Source organism: Brassica oleracea, chromosome C3 (assembly GCF_000695525.1).
Source record: "Brassica oleracea var. oleracea cultivar TO1000 chromosome C3, BOL, whole genome shotgun sequence".
In the NCBI taxonomy this organism is placed as follows: domain Eukaryota; kingdom Viridiplantae; phylum Streptophyta; class Magnoliopsida; order Brassicales; family Brassicaceae; genus Brassica; species Brassica oleracea.
In genome coordinates this window covers 17,941,267-17,961,053 of record NC_027750.1, presented here as the reverse complement: position 1 = coordinate 17,961,053, position 19,787 = coordinate 17,941,267, and the positions used below count along the sequence as shown (strand labels likewise).

General features: G+C 36.0%; 2 protein-coding genes and 1 long non-coding RNA gene across 4 annotated transcripts; all 3 read left to right on the top strand.

Annotated features, from left to right (window-relative positions):
* The first annotated feature begins 6,100 nt into the window (after positions 1-6,100).
* Positions 6,101-9,369, top strand: LOC106336284 (probable xyloglucan glycosyltransferase 12). Its single transcript, XM_013775073.1, has 4 exons — positions 6,101-7,493; positions 7,560-8,159; positions 8,248-8,361; positions 8,461-9,369. The coding sequence occupies exons 1-4, from the start codon at positions 6,753-6,755 to the stop codon at positions 9,094-9,096; spliced, it is 2,091 nt and encodes a 696-aa protein (XP_013630527.1). The 5' UTR covers positions 6,101-6,752; the 3' UTR covers positions 9,097-9,369.
* Positions 9,370-11,612: 2,243 nt separating this feature from the next.
* On the top strand, positions 11,613-15,358 carry LOC106335979 (U3 small nucleolar RNA-associated protein 4). Its single transcript, XM_013774676.1, has 11 exons — positions 11,613-11,853; positions 11,936-12,079; positions 12,160-12,403; positions 12,501-12,564; positions 12,655-12,768; positions 12,861-13,023; positions 13,281-13,428; positions 13,514-14,100; positions 14,176-14,357; positions 14,474-14,734; positions 14,816-15,358. Exons 1-11 carry the CDS (start codon positions 11,695-11,697, stop codon positions 15,147-15,149), a joined length of 2,400 nt encoding a protein of 799 aa, XP_013630130.1. The 5' UTR covers positions 11,613-11,694; the 3' UTR covers positions 15,150-15,358.
* A 3,013-nt stretch (positions 15,359-18,371) lies between these two features.
* Positions 18,372-19,339, top strand: LOC106331914. 2 transcript variants are annotated; one of them, XR_001267976.1, is made up of 2 exons: positions 18,372-18,516; positions 18,598-19,339. It is a non-coding gene; the product is annotated as an uncharacterized LOC106331914 (long non-coding RNA). The 2 variants fall into 2 exon arrangements; XR_001267975.1 differs by having other exon boundaries at positions 18,584-19,339.
* Positions 19,340-19,787: the final 448 nt, after the last annotated feature.

Here is a 19,787-nt window from a genome sequence, read left to right as displayed (position 1 = left end):
TTTTTTTTTTGAAAATTTACACATGTTATAAATATTTTTAAAAATATTTGTATACTATATTTGTTATTAATAAATAAATCTTATAAATAAAATTTTCAAATCACTGAATATTTATTTTTTTTATTATACAACAATCAATTTTTATTTGATTAATATTTAATTTTGTATTTTCCTGTTTCTTAAATTTTAAAAATTTTAGGATTGAAACATATTTTGGATAATAACACAGATTATGATTTATTTTTATTTAAAAATGTATTTTTAGCCAATTTATATATATATATATATATCATAAATTATCTTAATATAATAAATAATTCTATATTTTAAAAATATATATTAAAAAGGGGAGTGTTCAACTTGGCATACTTCCAAATTCCGAACTATACTATTAAAAAACTCACTTTCAGAAAAATACTGAATCTAACATCCAATTAACTGAATCATACAATAGTGAAATCCCAAAACCAAGTTACTACTAACAAAAAAATTTGTGAAGAAGATAGATAAACTAATTTGCTGCATGACTTCCTAAACCCATGAAAAAAACTGCGGATGCACAATCTTTATGCTTTTGTGTAACGATACACAGTAAAAAAATGTTGGACTCTTTAACTTCAAAAAAAGTTTGAGAGACTCGCAAATTTAATATGGCGGGATTATTTCTAAACGCACAATCATCAAAGTTGTTATGATTTGAAGGCATATAATAAGAAACTTAGCCATTCACAATATAATGATAATTATCAAAACAATTTATAGCATTCATAACATAATATTAATCACTACAATCATAAACGTAACTATGATATTATCAGTAAAGATTTTTAATATCAATAGTTAATATTTATTTATTGATTAAATGTCATAAATATCATGATAAGTATATATATTAAAATAAAATTTAAATAATAATATGAATTAAACTGATGACTTATCCTAAAATCACAGAGAAAATTATTTTAAATAATAATATTAATTAAACTAATGATTTATCCTAAAATCATGGAGAAGATGACAAGTAAGCAAATTCACTTCTCAAATAATAATATAGATAAGTTAAATCATAAAATATAAGTTTAAGAAAATAAAAATAAAAAAATATAAATATAAATCTTTACAATATTATTTGATAAATCAGTTTCATACGTATCGTGTTACTTAAAATTGATTACTACGTAGAAACCTTAAATTAATAATAAATATTAAAATCCATTGTGATTTTTCCTTTTTAATTTTATTTTTAATTCACATTATATACATTATTTTTACAAATTCAGTCATATAATTATTACTAATAAATTAGTTTAGCAGTTAACATATTTGCTAAATATTAAATTTTGAAATAATTCTTAAATGTTTCTTACTCTCAAGTAATTATATTTTTCTTGTTAAATATAATTTTCTTAGCAGGCTAGAGTTACAATATTAGATATAAAATTTCTTATTAAATTTTTCTTATTTTTCAAATAATTGGATTTTAATATATAATCTATTAAATATTTATATAATTAATGCCTTTAATTTTTCGTGGATAATTTATCAAAAGTAGTTCAAAATTTGAGTTTGAATGAAAATAAATATCTTAAACTCAATCAAATGTCAAATTATCCTAAATTGTAGTAAATTCAACTATATTTTTATGACCAAATAAAAATCTGTAAATCCAATAAGTTTTTGACCTCTTTTTCCCTTATTTGTTGATGTTGAGGGTAAATTCGCAGCTTATGCATGATTAAATTCTGGTCTATGTTAGGTGTATCAACATGGGACCAGGCGAAACAATCCAAGTTTTGATAGAAGGAAATCTACCAATCTTTGCTTCAGACCTGTCGGTGGCTTAGATCCAATCTTGAGATTTCTTCTTGAATCTCCTTCTATCTAAGGCACCTCGTTGAGTTCTTTAACCTTTGGCTTCTCTGTGTTAAGGGGCCTGAAGCTTGTGTTGTAATTTCTACAAGACCGCAATGTTTCGTTTTCGGGTTGTCTGGTAGCAGGAGCATGACATGGGGTAAGAAACTTTACGATTTGATGAAGAGTGGAGGGAACGTCCCCCCATGTCATAGATTCAGGGGGGGTCTCATAGTCATTTTGTAGGAGGAGGCACAATCAGTTACTAGGAACTTTGTAGACAAGTTTACTCTTTCTGCGTAGACGGCGAGTATGATTTCTCAAATTATTTATTTTTCCTCGCCGATGAACCCTACAAATGCGTAACTTTCCGGGTCTACCATTCTTTCCTCCTAGACCATTTTAGGCATCCATGAAGATTATATTAATGGAGCTTCCATTGTCCACTAGTAGCCTCTTTATTAAAAAAATTGTCACCATGTGAGAAACGACCAGGGCGTCGTGATAAAGAAACATAGTTCTCTTGTGATATTATGCTATGAAGCTGATTGCATAAGTTTCAGGATCGTACGCTTCAAATCCCTAGTTTCCTAGCTGTTCTTAGCACTTCAAGTGCTTTTTTTGGCAACTGCATGTGTGATGCCGCTGACTGTGGAGCCACCAGTTATTATGGTAGTGAAACATGAGTAATTTTTGCCCACTGATTTTTCTCCTAATTTTTTTTGAGGAGGTTCCTTGCTTTGTTAGAGAGGAATTACCATAGATATCCTATTTAGTAGCTTATTAAATTCCATCTCCAGTGAGATGCAGTCTTCCATTTTATGACTGGTCGTTGTGGAATTTGCACCGTCGGTTTGTATTCTGAGATGCTTCAGGTGATTTCATCTTGGATCATGAACTTTTTGGTCTCTTTTTATCTCCTTGATACCCCATATGATAGGAAACTTGAAAATTTTATGAAGAGTGGATCGGAGGGCGCGGACCCATGTCGTGGATTCAGAGGCATCCTATGATCATGTTGTTAAGGGAGGTGCAGTCGATTACTATCAACTTTGTACATGTTTACTCCTTCTGCGTAGACGGAGAGTATGACTTCTCCTATTATTTGTTTAACCTCGCCGCTAAGTAGCGTGAGTTTCCGGATCTAGCATTATTTTCTAGTCATAAATCATTGTAGGAGTTCATGAAAACTTTATTAGTGGAGCTTCCGTAGTCCACTAGTGGCCTCTTCACCAAACAGTTCACCATCGTGCGAGATCCAAACAGGGCGTCCATTCCTAGGATTGTACGCTTCCTATTCCCGGTTTCTGGTGCTTTTCTTTGCAGATGCACGCTTGATGCCGCTGAATTCGGAGCCACCAAATATTATGTTGACCTTTCGATCATATTGTGGTGGTGAAGCATGAGTAATTCTTGACAATTGATTTTTTTCCTCTTTGTTGTGGAGGAGGTTCTTTCCTTTGTCGGAGAAGAATTCCCAAAGGTATCTTTTTTTAATAGCTCGTTGACTTCATCTTCAGTGAGATGCAGTATTATATTTTATGAATGTGGTCGTTATGGAATTCACACCATCAATTTCTATTCTTGAATGCTTCTATTGCTTTCATATTCTGAGGCCACTTGACCTAGGGGCCCATCTGCCTCAGAACGTTGACCAATTCTGGTTTTAAGATGGATAGATTGGAGATGTCTGGCCATGTCGACATTGCCATTGCTTCGGTTTTGTCTATGGGTCGATTGTGGTATGGTTTTTGAGGCGTTACATCCACGGATGGATACATTTTTCTGGTTGAAGAGTGTTATATAGCTATGCAGAGGTTCAGCTCAGTGTTGAAGGATTTTGTACATATCGTCAGACATCTTTTCTAGGTTCTACGAACTGGTCGGTTAGAGCTGCAAATGAATATATTGATCCGTTGGAAAAATCGATGTATGATTTCAGAACGAGTCTGGTCAGAGTTGAGCCAAAACCCTTGCACATAGTAGCACCACAAAGTCCAGTGTTTGTACTGGACCACGTGATTGTCTGGATCACTAGTTCCGTCGTACATTCTCATATACGGAAAAGAGAACTTTTTGGCATAATGATCAAGGCGATCTCGTCTGTGAAATGAGTGTTTGCGTAGGAATCTGGAGCATTTCTCATGATTGGAGGAAAGAGGCCAGGAAGTCTTTCTATAAATGATTGGACTACGTCAAATTTATTTGAGAAGACTTCTTCTTGGTAAGACATTTCTGTCAATATCCTAGCCGCAGCTGCTTCCTACATCTCAATATATGTATCCAATCCGTGTTGGATTCGTCTTCTCTGGTCAGGTTAATACGATCTATATAATGGTTCTTTCAGCCGGTTCTTCATTCGCTAGTAGAGCCCGTTGAGTCTTGTTGTCTCCTCCATATGGAGTGTCCATGGGCTACATAAGTCAAACATGGGTTCAAAACATGCGTCGTTTCTTTCTCATAGTGTTGAGGACTGAATTTTCTTCTCGGAGAACTAAGTTCCCGGCTTCAAGATGTGATAGCTTTTGTATGCTCTGCTCCATATACTTGGAGTATTCTTCCATCTTTTCTTGCAAGGTATGGACCTCCGAAATGATTTTGAGATTAACCGTGGGGGTGTTATTACTTTCTCGGGTGGAATTCATCTCAGTGATTTGCCTCAGCAAGGCTTCAAGCTTGCTTCATAAGTCGACGTTAATGTTGACCATGGTGGCCAAGGGTTGCTCATGATCACTTCTGATCATTGTAACGAGTCTTGTTTATCCCCCTTTTTCTAGTGCTAAACTGCTAGGACAAAATAAAGTAAGACTCTTTGTGATACTACGGAAACAGAAGTAGTGAAATAAACTAAGAAGAATAGATCAAAAGTACTGTTTTATTGATCAGTAGAGCAGAAGTACATCGTATTTGGTCTGGAACACTAGTTCCAGCTGCATGATGCTATGGTCGAGGTATATATATTCGTTGATCCCCCTTTTAGGGTTTAGGAGCCCCTTTTATAGGTCCTTGTAGTTGAAATCTAGGTTAAATCCTTCAATATCCTGAATTATATAAATGTGTCCATTTGGTAGAAGTTTTCCATTTTATCTGGAGTCAGAAGGAAAACGCGAACCGGAGGCCAAAAGTTGTTTAAATAGGAGGAGAAGGTCGGCGTCATGCTATAAGTAGAAGGAATGACTTCATGAATTAATTATTTCCAACTATAATTATATATAATATTTTCAGTTCATTAAGTGAATTTATATTATTAGTTGTCGTAAAATATAACATGAACACAATACATAAGAAAGTAACTCTCAAATAGTATTATAGAGATCTATTTTTCTAAATTTTTGACTTTATTAAAATATATTTTCAAAAGAATTTCTTTTTGATAAACCATGTTATATATAATATGTTTTCGTTTTAAAAATATTATTATTATATATATTATTTGGAAAAAATATATTAAGCAAATAAATGTAACTGTTATAAAAAATTAATAATGGTAAAAAAATTAAGGCAACAAGTACTAAATCACTTAATGGAAACACAAACAAAAATAAAAAAATTTGAATATATTTGAAGATGAAATCACCTGTGATTTCTTCTTCCTCATAGTTGATAGAGAAGAGGCTGAAGCGAGTAAGTTTTTTTTGTGGTGTCCAGTTTGATTAATTTAAGTGACATATTTGGATTGACTTTGAAATCGTAAATTTCATAAACTTAAATGATTACACGAGTTCGGTTACAATGAATGGAAGATGAGAAATGTAGATTTAGGTTAAGGTACATATATATATTTGGGTAACTTTGGGTAAAACTGTGGATTTTGGATAAAATCGAGTGGATTCAGATATCCAAACTTGTTCAATACAAAACTTTGTCGGCTATTTAGCAATAACTGCATCTAAACTGAGTTTGTTTACTTCCGGTCAAGTTTGGGTTTGAGTTTGGTTATCGGTTATTATATCCATGCCTAATAAGGACTAGATTGAGAAGGTAGTAACAAGGAATTAAGGAGAAGGAGAAGAAACCCTTGCGAAACTACTACGTTAATTATAAATTTGACCAAAAGAATGAATGGGTGAAAAGGTTTAAAGAAAAACAAAAAAGCACTATATTCGGAGGCAAACAACTAAATGAACGGTGTAACAAGAGACTTGGTCTTTTCTTTCTCTCTCCGCCACTCATTAAAGATTTAATCACAGTAAAAAAACAGAAAATCCAAATCTCAAATCCATTTACTTTCTATTTTTACATTCTTCATCCCCACGGTGTCTTTGCGGATATTGTTCGATACTATTACGATATTTTCATTTTTAGTTCTTACCAATCCTTCTTCCTTTCGCGTGTGATCATTAACTCGAGGTGAATCCTCCTATATCTGGTTAGTATCACACGCGGAATAATCAAAGATCCTATGGCATAATGTTTGGAGATTTAAGAGTGGTGTTTTTGGAAGAACAAGGCCAAGAAATTTGGTAAAAGACAGCTGCTTTCCGTATCTCTCTTGTTTGTGTCCAAACAGGCTTTTTAATCACTACCGATCGTATTATCCGTTTCCTTTTTTTTCCCAAGAGCTAATTGATCTGGGGGAATATTAAACAATTCGACCATTGTGTGTGGTTTCTCTCAATATATTCTTTTAAAATATTGCAAAAGAACGTGTTGAGCTGTTACCACTTTCTTGTCTTGTCTCTCGCTCTCTCTCTCTCTCTCCTCGTCTTTTAAACTTCCTCATTTTTCTTTGAAACCTGTGAATCGAGTCTTTCAGGAAAGAAATAAGTGTTTTTTTTTTTTCTTCTCTTCACAGTAATACACGTGTCACTGCTTTGATCTTATTGCTGTCACTGAGATCCGATTTGTAGCTCTTTTGACATCCCTTCTTTCCCATATCTCTTTCTATCTCTCTATCTAAAATGGCACCAAAGTTCGAATGGTGGGCGAAAGGAAACAACCGCAAAGGTACTCCGGTGGTGGTCAAAATGGAGAACCCTAACAACTGGTCAATGGTGGAACTCGAATCACCGTCTGAGCAAGATTTTCTCGTGGAAGGCCGCCGTGAGAAATCTCGCAACAAGAACGCGAGACAGCTCACTTGGGTTCTCCTCCTCAAAGCCCACCGTGCCGCAGGCTGTCTCACCTCCCTCGGCTCAGCATTAATCGCTCTCGGAACCGCCGTGCGCCGTCGTATCGCTGCTGGCCGTACTGACACTGAGATCTCGTCCTCTTCTTCTCCGGCCATTGCCGAATCGAAACCGAGGTTCTTGTATTCGTGCTTGAAAGTGTTTCTATTGCTTTCGCTAATGCTTCTAGCTTTCGAAACGGCTGCGTATTTCAAAGGATGGCATTTCGAAACACCGAAGCTTTCGCTTCAGCTTCAGTTGCCTTATGGTTTCTTCGATTGGGTTTACACTCACTGGGTCCTGCTCCGTGTTGGCTACCTTGCTCCTCCGCTTCAGTTTCTAGCTAACGCTTGCATCGTCCTCTTCCTTATTCAAAGCCTGGACCGGCTCATCCTCTGCCTAGGCTGTTTCTGGATCCGGTTCAATAAAATCAAACCGGTTCCCAAAACCGCAATCTCCGATCTAGAAACCGGCGAGAGTGGATGCTTCCTTCCCATGGTTCTTGTTCAGATTCCCATGTGTAACGAAAAAGAGGTAACCACGAAAACAATTTTGTACGACAAAAATCTTAAATTGATTTTTTTATTTTTATTTGGACAGGTTTATCAGCAGTCAATTGCGGCTGTGTGCAACTTAGACTGGCCGAAAACGAAGATTCTGATTCAAGTTCTCGATGATTCCGATGATCCCATCACGCAGAGTTTGATCAAAGAAGAGGTTCACAAATGGCAGAAGGGAGGTGCACGAATCGTGTATCGTCACCGCGTGAACAGAGAAGGCTACAAAGCTGGGAATCTCAAGTCTGCAATGAACTGCAGCTACGTCAAAGACTACGAATTCGTTGCTATCTTCGACGCTGATTTTCAGCCTTTACCTGACTTCCTCAAGAAGACGATTCCTCACTTTAAGGACAATGAGGAGCTAGGTCTGGTGCAGGCGAGATGGTCGTTCGTGAACAAGGAAGAGAACTTGTTGACGAGGTTGCAGAACATTAACTTGGCGTTTCACTTTGAGGTTGAGCAGCAAGTCAACAGCGTCTTCTTGAATTTCTTTGGGTTCAATGGGACAGCTGGCGTCTGGAGGATCAAGGCTTTGGAAGATTCTGGTGGTTGGCTCGAGAGAACTACCGTCGAGGATATGGACATTGCTGTTCGTGCTCACCTCCATGGCTGGAAGTTCATTTTCCTTAACGACGTTGAGGTAATTCTATCAAACATTATTATTATTATTATTATTATTATTTGGTTACTCCATCGCTAATGTCACATTCTCTCTCTCTCTCTCTCAGTGCATTTGCGAATTACCTGAATCGTATGAAGCTTACAGAAAGCAACAACACCGATGGCATTCAGGACCTATGCAACTATTTCGCCTTTGTTTGCCTGCTGTCATTAAATCAAAGGTGCCGTAAACAAACAAACCTTAAAACGGTGTCGTTTATGACAAGTACATGTATCTCTAGTGTCTGATATATTTGTGTTTTTTTGTTTTGTTTTTGCAGATAAGCATAGGCAAGAAATTTAATTTGATATTCCTCTTCTTCCTCCTAAGGAAGCTCATCTTGCCCTTTTACTCCTTCACACTCTTTTGTATCATCCTGCCAATGACTATGTTTGTCCCTGAGGCTGAGCTTCCTGCTTGGGTTGTCTGCTACATACCTGCCACAATGTCTTTCCTCAACATCCTTCCCGCCCCGAAATCCTTTCCCTTTATTGTCCCCTACCTTCTCTTTGAGAACACAATGTCTGTCACCAAGTTCAACGCCATGGTCTCGGGCCTGTTTCAGCTGGGAAGTGCATACGAATGGGTTGTTACAAAGAAATCAGGGAGGTCATCAGAGGGAGATCTGGCTGCTTTAGTCGAAAACGAAGGAGGAAAGAAAATGAAACATCAGAGAGGCGCCTCTGCACCAGCACCAGAAACAGAGGCTGAGAAGAAAGCTCGAAAGAAGAACAATAAGAAGAAGAAGAAGCACAATAGGATCTATATGAAGGAGCTGTCACTAGCGTTTCTGTTATTAACTGCAGCAACTCGAAGTCTCTTGTCGGCTCAAGGAATCCATTTTTACTTCCTCTTGTTTCAGGGAATATCCTTCTTACTGGTTGGTCTAGATCTAATTGGAGAGCAAGTCGAATGACAGTGAAGAGATTGACTGGGTCTTAATAGTGCTTGTAGAGAAAACTTTGTAGAAGACAAGAACACAATTTCATCTGTATCACATCATTGAACATAGATCAGCTTCACAGAGGAAGGGACATGGTTATATTAACTGTTGGTAATATGTAAGCTTTATCTCCTTTAATTTTAATGTCTCTTTTGGTTTGGCTACACTTCTTTTATTCTTTCTCGTTTGTGGACAATTCTTTTGTAAGAGAGTTTTGTTCAAGAAAGCAAATCATTTTAGATAAAACTATGATCTGATACAACATATCGGTTTCGCTATATACTATATTACAAACAGTTTAATCATATATATCCGGACTAACACACTATCCATGGGACATTAGTCTCGCGCACCTAAACTAAAAACTCTGTTATTTCTATCATTACCTAAATGTCAAAGAAGTGTAAGTAACTTGAATATTACCTAGTGATGCAGTCATCCTATTTCACTTAGGTTTAGATGCACAACCAATAATATGTTGATTCATTCGAGCAGTTTAAGTATCCAAGTCAATCTACAATTCAAATCCAAGGTTCATCGCTTCCAATTATGTCGAGTCTTGGGGCTTCGCCATGATGTCTAAATGTGACTTCCTCTGAGTCATGAATCGTTGGCTCATCCTAGTTATGCATATATATATGAATTATTAGTTTTCAAGCGGTTAATGAACATGCAAGAAGATGTATGAATTATCATCAGATAAATCAAAAACAATCGGTAACACAGATACTCAAGGCGATCCAAACTTAATCGGAAAACCAGTGCTCAATGGAACTAAGCATTTAAGTCCACAGTCACACAATTATCATAGCCATGCATTACGATAGAGGTGCAGATTAATGTGACACTTTATACTACATCTAAGTTCCCTTTCGTTCGATCCTCTTGAGCAACCAAATCTCCTGTCGATCAACGGGATATTAACGTGCCCCTACCATATCCTGGTGCATTCTTAGCTGTTACCGCATCTCCCTTGCTCAACTCTCTATATTCTTCTCTTTGGATTTTTAGAATTTTCCTTTAACAACCAAAAAACAGCAAAGAAACCTATTTATAAGGATTTCGGTCAAAAACTGCCTATAACTGCTTTTACAACCAAATGATGCCATCGGTCCATTAACCGGCCAACCACTTCACTTTACACATGCGTCCATAGGCTATCCAAGCCAAGAATCATATATCCTTCGGACATTTAGGTTATTAGTTCACATAAATAGCTTAGTTCCTCCTGGCTAAATTGAACCTGACAAATGATTCCCAAGCTCAGACATCCCAACTTGTTCTAGCAAAGTCTGAACATCCTGAGCTGATTCTACGCTTTTTCTTGACTATCTCTTGTTCCCCTCCTTTTATCTGACTAGCTCATTTATCCATCAAAGACATAACTGAATGCGACTTAACCATGGAATAAGTCTAACTTAGTTTCTTGATTAGTCCCTCTTCTTTGAGTTATGTTGCATATGTAGCACTTCCACCAAATTTGATCTCACCTTCTCAAGTTTGTGCCCTTGTCTAGGTTTCACCCCTTTTCTAAGATAGTTAGACTCTAATGCCAAATCATAAACCCTGGCTTTGTATATGTGGCATGCGAATTGCGACACATTACTCTTTTAATCCCATGAGTTATAGATATCACACTCAAATCTTAAACGCACCTGCACACACTGAAAATGAGAAAAGGGCACAATTATGAATTGTTCAGTAAAGGCGATCCTACACATGATCACCAACACAAAGTACATACTACTAGACGATGAACATACCAAGCATATGTCATGTAAAATGTGCAATCAAATAAGATCAGCAGATGTATAGCTCCACTGAACCAATCAATCACGAACTACAAGTAAACATCTGCTCTCATTGTATATTAGTCAATCAAACAACAAAGTTAAACGTTTTTGTTGCGCCATCATATATCATATCATATCATAACATCATTTATTTATCAGAAGTATATATTTTCGTTCATCATTATCATGCAATATCTTATATCATGAAAACATGTTATCATGCACCACCTTATACCATCTTACATCATTCCTCATATCATTATTCAACATACTAAAAATTTTATTTTTACAATTTTTGAGAATTTTATTGTAAATTATCAACATTTTGAAATATATATTTAAGAAATTGGTAAAAGAAACTGTTTAAATTTACAATAAATCCCCACAAACAAAATTCACTGAAAAATTCCATTCAATTTCCAAAGAGACATAAAAAGCTCATAAGAAAATATTTTTAAAAATCATTGAAATAATTCACGGAGAATATGTTGGTCGGAAAATTTGCCTAAAATAGACATGTTTTCTTGTTTCATGCACATGGCAATATCATTGGTAGCGGGCCGGTAAATGGCTTACTAAGCTAATTCACCCATAAATGAGTTAAATGGGTTCAAACTATTTGCGTAAATTGAAATTTGGGTCGGGTCGGGTAAACCCGTTTTAAAAATCGGCCCCCATAAGGCCCTAGGTGAAACCCTCAAACCTAAATGCTTCTTCTTCTTCTTCTTCTTCGCCTCCCCCTCTTGAGTGTAGTACTTGCCCTACTTGGTCGGTCGCCATGCTCGAGTACCGTTGCAGCTCCGTTGATTGGAAGCCATCTCCGGTGGTAGCCCTAGCAAACAGCTCCGACGACACTCAAGTCGCGGCGGCTCGCGAGGACGGTTCTCTTGAAATCTGGCTCGTCTCCCCAGGCGCCGTCGGATGGCACTGTCAACTCGTACGTCCTCTTGTTCCGATTAGCTCTTTAGCTAAAATCGAATTGGATTCGTGAGTTGATTTGTGTGTTTTCTTATTTTTAGACCATCCACGGCGATCCAAATTCGAGAATCTCGTCCCTTGCCTGGTGCCGTGCTGGCTCCCAAGGGCTACCTTCCGGTCGTCTCTTTTCTTCTAGCATCGATGGCTCCATCTCCGAGTGGGACCTCTTCGACTTGAAGCAGAAAGTGAACCTCTCTTAACTTAACTTCCAGGTTTATCAGTTCTCCTACATTTGTCTTATATGTTTCTTTTCTTGACTGTTCAGGTTGTGCTAGATTCCATTGGAATCTCAATCTGGCAAATGGCTGTTTCCCCTACTTACATTGATAATCGGATTGAGAATGAATACTCGAGTGAGAGTGAAGATGATTCTGACTCAGAAGAAGAGTTTCATCATGACCACTCGGATAGGCTTCTTGCAGCTGCTTGTGATGATGGCAGTGTCAGACTGTACCGTATCTCTGACTTAAACAAGTTAACATATTATAGGTCATTGCCTAGAGTCAGTGGTATGAACTTCTCCACCCTTATTATAATTATCCCAATCCTCTTTTTTTTTTTTTTTTTTTTTTTTTTTACTTAGCCTATGGAAAAATATCTTCGTAGGGCGTGCTTTAAGTGTTACATGGAGTCCTGCAGCACAGAGGATCTTTTCCGGTAGTAGCGATGGGTGAGTATATTATATTTCATTTAATCTCCATGTTTACTTATCAAGGTGTAATAAGTTCTAATAATGGTAACTGTTTCTTCTGTCCCATAGACTGATTAGATGCTGGGACGCTCATTCCTGTCAAGAGGTATACAGAATTACAGTTGGTCTTGGAGGACAGGGAAGTAGCTCTGAGATATGTGTTTGGTCACTTCTTTCTTTGAGGTACAAATGATAATGTTCGGCTTTTTAACATTGTTTCTGTTTTTTCTTCTTCTTATAGCTGATGTTGGGTTCTCTCATGCTTACTTTATTAGGTGTGAAGTTCTTGTTAGTGGAGATAGTACAGGATCTGTCCAGTTTTGGGATAGTCAACATGGAACTCTTTTGGAGTCACACTGTAATCACAAAGGTGATGTTAATTCTCTTGCAGCAGCCCCCAGCCACAATCGAGTATTTTCTGCTGGTGCGGATGGGCAGGTATAATGCAGTACCTGTTACACTGTTTAAATTTTAGAATATGGTTGACTTTGGTATAAGATTATCAAGGTGGTTGTGAAAACCTGTCTCTAATGTAAAAATTTTTTTGTTGATTCACCTTTTGACAAATACTTTGACCAATTGTAAAGAGTCCAACAGTACATGAACAGAAAAGTACTTTTTTTTCTGAAATAGTTTTTTTTTTTTTTTTTTGTAATGGTGTCAACGTTCTAATTGTCCTGTCATCGTATCTGTAGGTTATACTCTACAAGCTCTCTGGTAGTACAAACAGTTCTCAAGATTTGAAGCCTTCTTCCTCTCAGAAATGGGATTATATTGGTTATGTTAAGGCTCATACACATGACATCAGAGCTCTTACAGTTGCTGTGCCAATTAGTCGAGAAGGTCAGAGTCTCTTCCGGATGCGTACCATAAGCTTGTTGGTCTTTTTTTGTTATTATATTATTTACTTACTCCCATTTTTTTGCAGATCCCATTCCGGATGATATGTTGCCAGATAAGAGTGGTGCACGTAAGCATCGCAAGAAAGGGAAGCCAGTTGACTTCACATACCATAAATGGGCTCATTTGGGTGTCCCGATGCTTATTTCCGCTGGGGATGACGCAAAGCTTTTTGCATATTCGATTCAGGAATTCACTAAGTTCTCACCACATGATATATGTCCTGCGCCTCAGAGAGTACCCATTCAAATGGTACACAAGTCGGTGTTCAATCAGACTTCTCTCCTCCTGGTTCAGGGTATTAGTGATTTAGATATTCTTAGACTTAACCTAAGCACTGATTCTAGTGGACGTGCCTCAACAAAGCCATTGGTTCGTGTTAAAAGTAGAGATTCCAGGAAGATCATATGCAGTGCAATCTCCAACACCGGATCACTTTTTGCTTATTCTGACCAAATTGGCCTCAGTCTGTTTGAGTTAAAGAAGAATGAAATTGCAAAGAGCCCGTGGAGTGTCAGTAGAAGACGACTTCCCACACTTCCGTTTGCGCATTCCATGATTTTCAGTTCAGACTGCTCTCGACTGATATTAGCAGGACATGATAGAAGGATATATGTACGTGTCGGAGTTTATGATTTAGTTGTATTGTTTGAATATACTCTTAACTTCTGAATCACATTTTGTTGGCAGGCTATTGACGTTAGTAATATGGAACTAGCATATACTTTTACACCATGTCGGGAGGAGCATGAAGGTGAATCTCCACCTATGGAGCCTCCTATAACTAAACTGTATACTAGCTCAGATGATCAGTGGCTAGCCGCTATCAATTGCTTTGGGGACATATATGTATTCAACCTCGAAACACAAAGGTTGAGGCTTTGTGAAGCTTTGCTGCTTAATTTTATTTTTGCCAACTGTGGTAAGATAGAATCGCTTTGACTTTGGTATTGAAGTTGTACTGTTTATGTCGGCTTTAACTTGACAGGCAACACTGGTTCATATCAAGGCTTGATGGTGCATCTGTTACAGCTGCTGGTTTTCATCCTTGGAATAACAATGCGCTTGTGATCTCAACCTCCTCGAATCAGGTCTTTGCTTTTGATGTAGAGGCTAGACAGTTGGGCAAGTGGTCGCTGCTACACACAAACGTTCTGCCAAAGAGGTATCAAGAGTTTCCTGGGGAGGTCATTGGACTCTCATTCTCCCCTTCTCCAAATTCATCGTCTGTAATAGTTTACAGTTCCAGGTACTTGTTACATTCTTTCTTTAGCCTTGTCAATCGGCATGTATGTGATAGTAACACATTGCTATCTTGTTTGCATATCAGGGCGAAGTGTTTAATCGACTTTGGGAAGCCCGTAGAAGAAGATGAAGAAAATGATTTACCAAACGGCAATCTATCTAAAAGTCTAGAAGGTAAACTTGTCAACATGGGCTTAAAATTGGGGAAAGGCACAAACCGAAAACGTCGGTTAGAAGAATATCAGTTAGAGGCTAAGGGTAAAGAGAGAAAGAACTTTGAAATCTTACCCTCGAAGCACCCAGTTTTGTTTGTGGGTCACCTCTCTAAAAACTCAATCATGGTGATAGAAAAACCGTGGATTGAAGTTGTTAAGAGTTTGGATACTCAACCAGTGGACAGACATATTTTTGGGACTTGAAAGAGAAAAGGGGTTGTTTTGTCTGAAGAAGATGGTCACTTTTTTTGTCTGGTGAAGTAGAAAGGGCTAATAGAGATGTTGAGAGTGGAGAAGTAAACTGTTTACATCTTTTTTTTTCGTTGTCTTTTAATTATTGATGAATCCATACGTTTTGTAATGTTGCCACAGAACATGAATTTTTGTTCAACTTAAGTTTGACTTTCTTTTGAGTTCAAAGAAATTAGATTGCAAAATCAGTTAGCATGGTGTGTTGAAGTTTTTATTCACCTATCAATTATCTTTATCGCCTCAAAATAACAAATGAGCATTGCTGATATAATCCTCTTAACAATCTTTACGTTTCTCAGGTGTTGTCGAGATGTTTGACACAAGATCATCGACTCCATCTCAAAATCGCATAATTTGCTTTATCGTACTTGGATTCACAATATCAGTACTAGATTTATGGCTTTATTATGCCTAGTAAAGAGTACACTTTTTTGGCACTAAAACTAATTTGTAATTAGCGGATAACTCAGAAAACTGTTTAATCTGAATTCAGCATAGTCGAGATAAAAACCCAAATTTCGATGGTGACTTATTTGAAAATCGTTTATTAAACAATAAAATATTTGATTAGAGGAGAAAAAACAGTGAAATTGTAAAGAGCTATGAAGTCAGAAATAATAAGTAAAGCTACGAAACCTCTAGTTCTTATGCCAACTTCTAAGTGATTGTGAATGAATCTTTTTGAAAAAGATCACATTTATTTATAGCCAACTTTTCCCATTTTCCTCTAAGTCAGCGTGAAACAAGTTAGACATTCCAAAGATAAAAATCCTAGTAACTGAAAAGGATGATAAACTGATAATGGTTAAATCGTGGAAACAAACTTTTTGAATGATTTCCAGGAAGAGACATCAAAGTTGACTGAAAGAAATTCATGCACGTGAGACTATGAAAAAAATTCAATAATTTATGTCTTGTGTGAAGGAAAAAAGAATCATAACCAAATTGACGTCAATGATATTTACCCTTGCAAAATAACAATTTATATGATAATTAAAAATCATATAAAAGTCTATTGAAAAATATATACAAATGAATGATTAGATAAATTAGAAAAAAACGATAATAAAGATATAAAATCTCGTAGAAAGAGAAAACTATTTGAACTAGAAATTTATACACCAAAAGATGTAAAATAAATGGGATATAACTGAACTGTTGTGGTAAAGGAGAATGATAAAATTGATTGTGGAGAATACATAGTCTCTTGTGGCAGATGTTACTACACACAAACTTTTTATCCATCTAGAATAAAGGAAGAATTTAATTTATACGATCCAATGGAAAATGATAATATCTAAAATATACAACCCCTAAAGGATTGATGATATCAAAATTATACTAAAAAATTTAGATGTTCTATCAAGTTAAAGAGTATACTGTTATGGAATATATGAATATTATAAATTTAACCAATATATCAATGTATATTTATCAAGGGATTATGGATCATTATAATCAGTAATATTAATTTGAATATAATCAAAACTCTTGACTATTTATAACAATCATAGTTTGGAAGAAAAGATTTGAAAGTACCTATATTTTCTTTATGTATTCCAAATTAAACATCTAGAAACATAAATTTTATGTTGAAATGCTCATATTTTTTTGGTTATGAAGTACCATATACTTAAAGTGTTATTTAAGCAAATGATTAATCTCTTTTATGATTGAAAGAAATTATTGCCTATGACGAGACAGAAGTCATAAAAGTAACTTTTATAATAAGAACACAAATAACGGATACGTATATGACAAATATTTAGAAGAGTGTATGTAAATATATATGGCATGATGTCCAAATACACAAATATGGCATGATGTCCAAATACACTGAAAATTATCCTCTATGTCAAAAGAGAGTTATGAACCAGAAGTCTAGTGAGCATGTATATGTAAAAATCAAATGAGGTTATTCAATAGTACTATGCTCAATAATCAAAATATTATATATATGATTGGAATGCATATCTGAAAATGATGCGTTCATGGGAAGAAATATAACTGTTTGAATAGATGTACTCTTTTTCTTTATAATTTTTTGTTCACCGGATATTTCCTTAACAAGGTTTTAACGACACAACATAGAATGCACAAATAATAGACACTTAATTGTAAATATGACAACACCTCATACCTTACGCTTAGAGGATATATGCTTGGTAGATGGTTCTTGGACCTCTATATCATTATATACAATGGTTGTGGATGGATACAGCGAGATAAATCTGGACGGACACAGCTGATGGGATTAAGGAATCAAAGTCGAAGAAAATCCACATTACACACGAAGTTGGAAGCACTAACATGGGCAATGGAAAACATGTTGAATCATTTGATATGTCAGCTATTTGGAAAAAACTGCAAAGACAGTGATAGTGGTAGGGGACCCTCAAGCATGGCCAAAGTTTTCAACATAGTTAGAGTAAATACAAGAGTTGAAGAGAGGATTCAGAGATTTCTGGATTTTCTGCACTCCCCGGACAGATAATGGAACTGCAGATTTCTTAGCTAGAACCGCCAGATCTTTTTTTAGGAATATATGTTTTATTGGTTGTTCTATTCCGACCTGGATATCCAGACCATTTCAAACTTGAGTAAATAGCTTATGGGATGTAAAAAAAGAGAGATGTAGTGTAAAGTTGTAATTATAAAGATAGTCTATCATCCTTCCAAAGAGTTTTTCATACATATGATGACATCAAGTATAAAATATGATGATCAATAGAAATTAACAGCAAACATTGCAAACGAATAATAACGCTAGTGTTATATAAATTTATTTAAGCGAAGATTTTGCAGATATATTTATCAAGGCGTTTTTGACTACTATTTAAAAGAGTTAGTTCATCATATTGAACTACACCATTTTAAAGATCTCAAGTGGTGTTCGCATGAGTGAATACTAATGCTCTGCATTCCTTTTCTCTTAAACATAATTTTTTCATTGGATTTTTCTAGTAGGATTTTTAATGAGCTAGCATCTTTACGCTTTATAGAGTATTTTATATAATGGACATCTAAAAAGAAATGTTATGAATTTTTAGATATGGATGTCTATCATGAATTATATCAAAATTATAGATATACTTTTATTTCAAGATGTACTTATTCTCCAAATATTATATATATATATATATATGATTTAATATGGAATAATACACTAGGGAGTTACTCTCTTTCTCACACCCACCCACAAGAGTCCTTCAAAAAAATCTCTCTAGAAATGTCTCTCTGCCTTCTCTCTAGTTCATCGATTAAGATACTTTTCAACGACTGGGGTTTGGCTTCCCTTCCCACCGTCGGCCCGATCAGTGTATCTCCCTTGTGATATTATTGTTCATTTCTGGTTACATGTCTTCATTTTTAGAAAAAAATTCTAGATCTATAATTTCAGATTTGGAGGATCAATTGAGGTGTTTTGGCGGTGGCTTATTTGTGTGGTGCGGTTCTCCGCTCCATCTCTGCTTCAAATTCTAGGTTGCTAGTGGTGGATCTATAGAGTATCGATTCCTTCCTGCTGTTGGGCCTTGATCTCTATTCCGCAGGTGCTTTCCTCGGTCGTTTCTGGTGGTCCCATTGAATTTGGTTGGTTGCTCTTCCTTGATCTAGTTAGCAATGGAATATATATGTTGGTGGTTGGTTTATCTTGTTGTTTGAGTTGGTTTCTCTGGCTTGATTTCAAGGAAGAAGGGTTTCAGCTCTTTTTAGCATTGTGTCGTGGGTGGTTGAAGTTTAATGGTGTGTCATTTCTTTTCCCTGGTGTTGGTTCTCCGCTGTCTACCTCGTGGCTCCTGGTGTGTCTCTAGAGCAGTATAGTGAGGTGCAGTCTCTGTTCTTCCCCAAATAAAGTTTGGCTTTCAATGTCTCTCTCTCCATTCCTCCCTCTCCGACGGTTTCATTTGCTAGGGTTTTATGGCTTTGATTTTGACATGGTTCTATAACTTGTTCTAGTCATTTATTTTATGTTCTGTTTTTTGGTATCAGAGAATATGTTGATTTTGTTGACTTTTGTTTCTAGAAGAAGTTGTTTGTTTTTGTCAGTTTTAGGCTCTGAGAGTATATATTATGCGTTAGATTAGTATCTCAAAATGTATTCTTTCTGATGTATTTTTCTAAGTTCAATGAAAATTCTAGTGTGAAAAATGAGTTATTTGTTATGAAAGTCAGAGAACACAGCGCCGCATAAGTTGAAATTATAAATGATGTGGAGCCCGTTGCACTATTTGCACAGTAGATTTTTTCTTTATATATACGATCAAGTTCGATCGTTTCAAGAACACACTTCAATCTTCCCTTCTCTCTCAGATAAACACTTTCTTTCAGTGTTATAATTTCTACGGGTATAAAATTTTGCCCTTATATAAATTCCTGCGATACAAATAAATCACAGTTCTTTTTATAACAAGTTATCAGCACGATCACTCTGCGATTCGGTAAAATTTATTTGTATCATTTATACCCTGTTATAATGGTCGGTATACCGCCTCTACTATTATTTATATCATATTATAATGGCCGGAATACCGCCTATATTATTTACTATTAATTTAATTTATTTATTGGTCGGCCGAGCCGCCTTATATT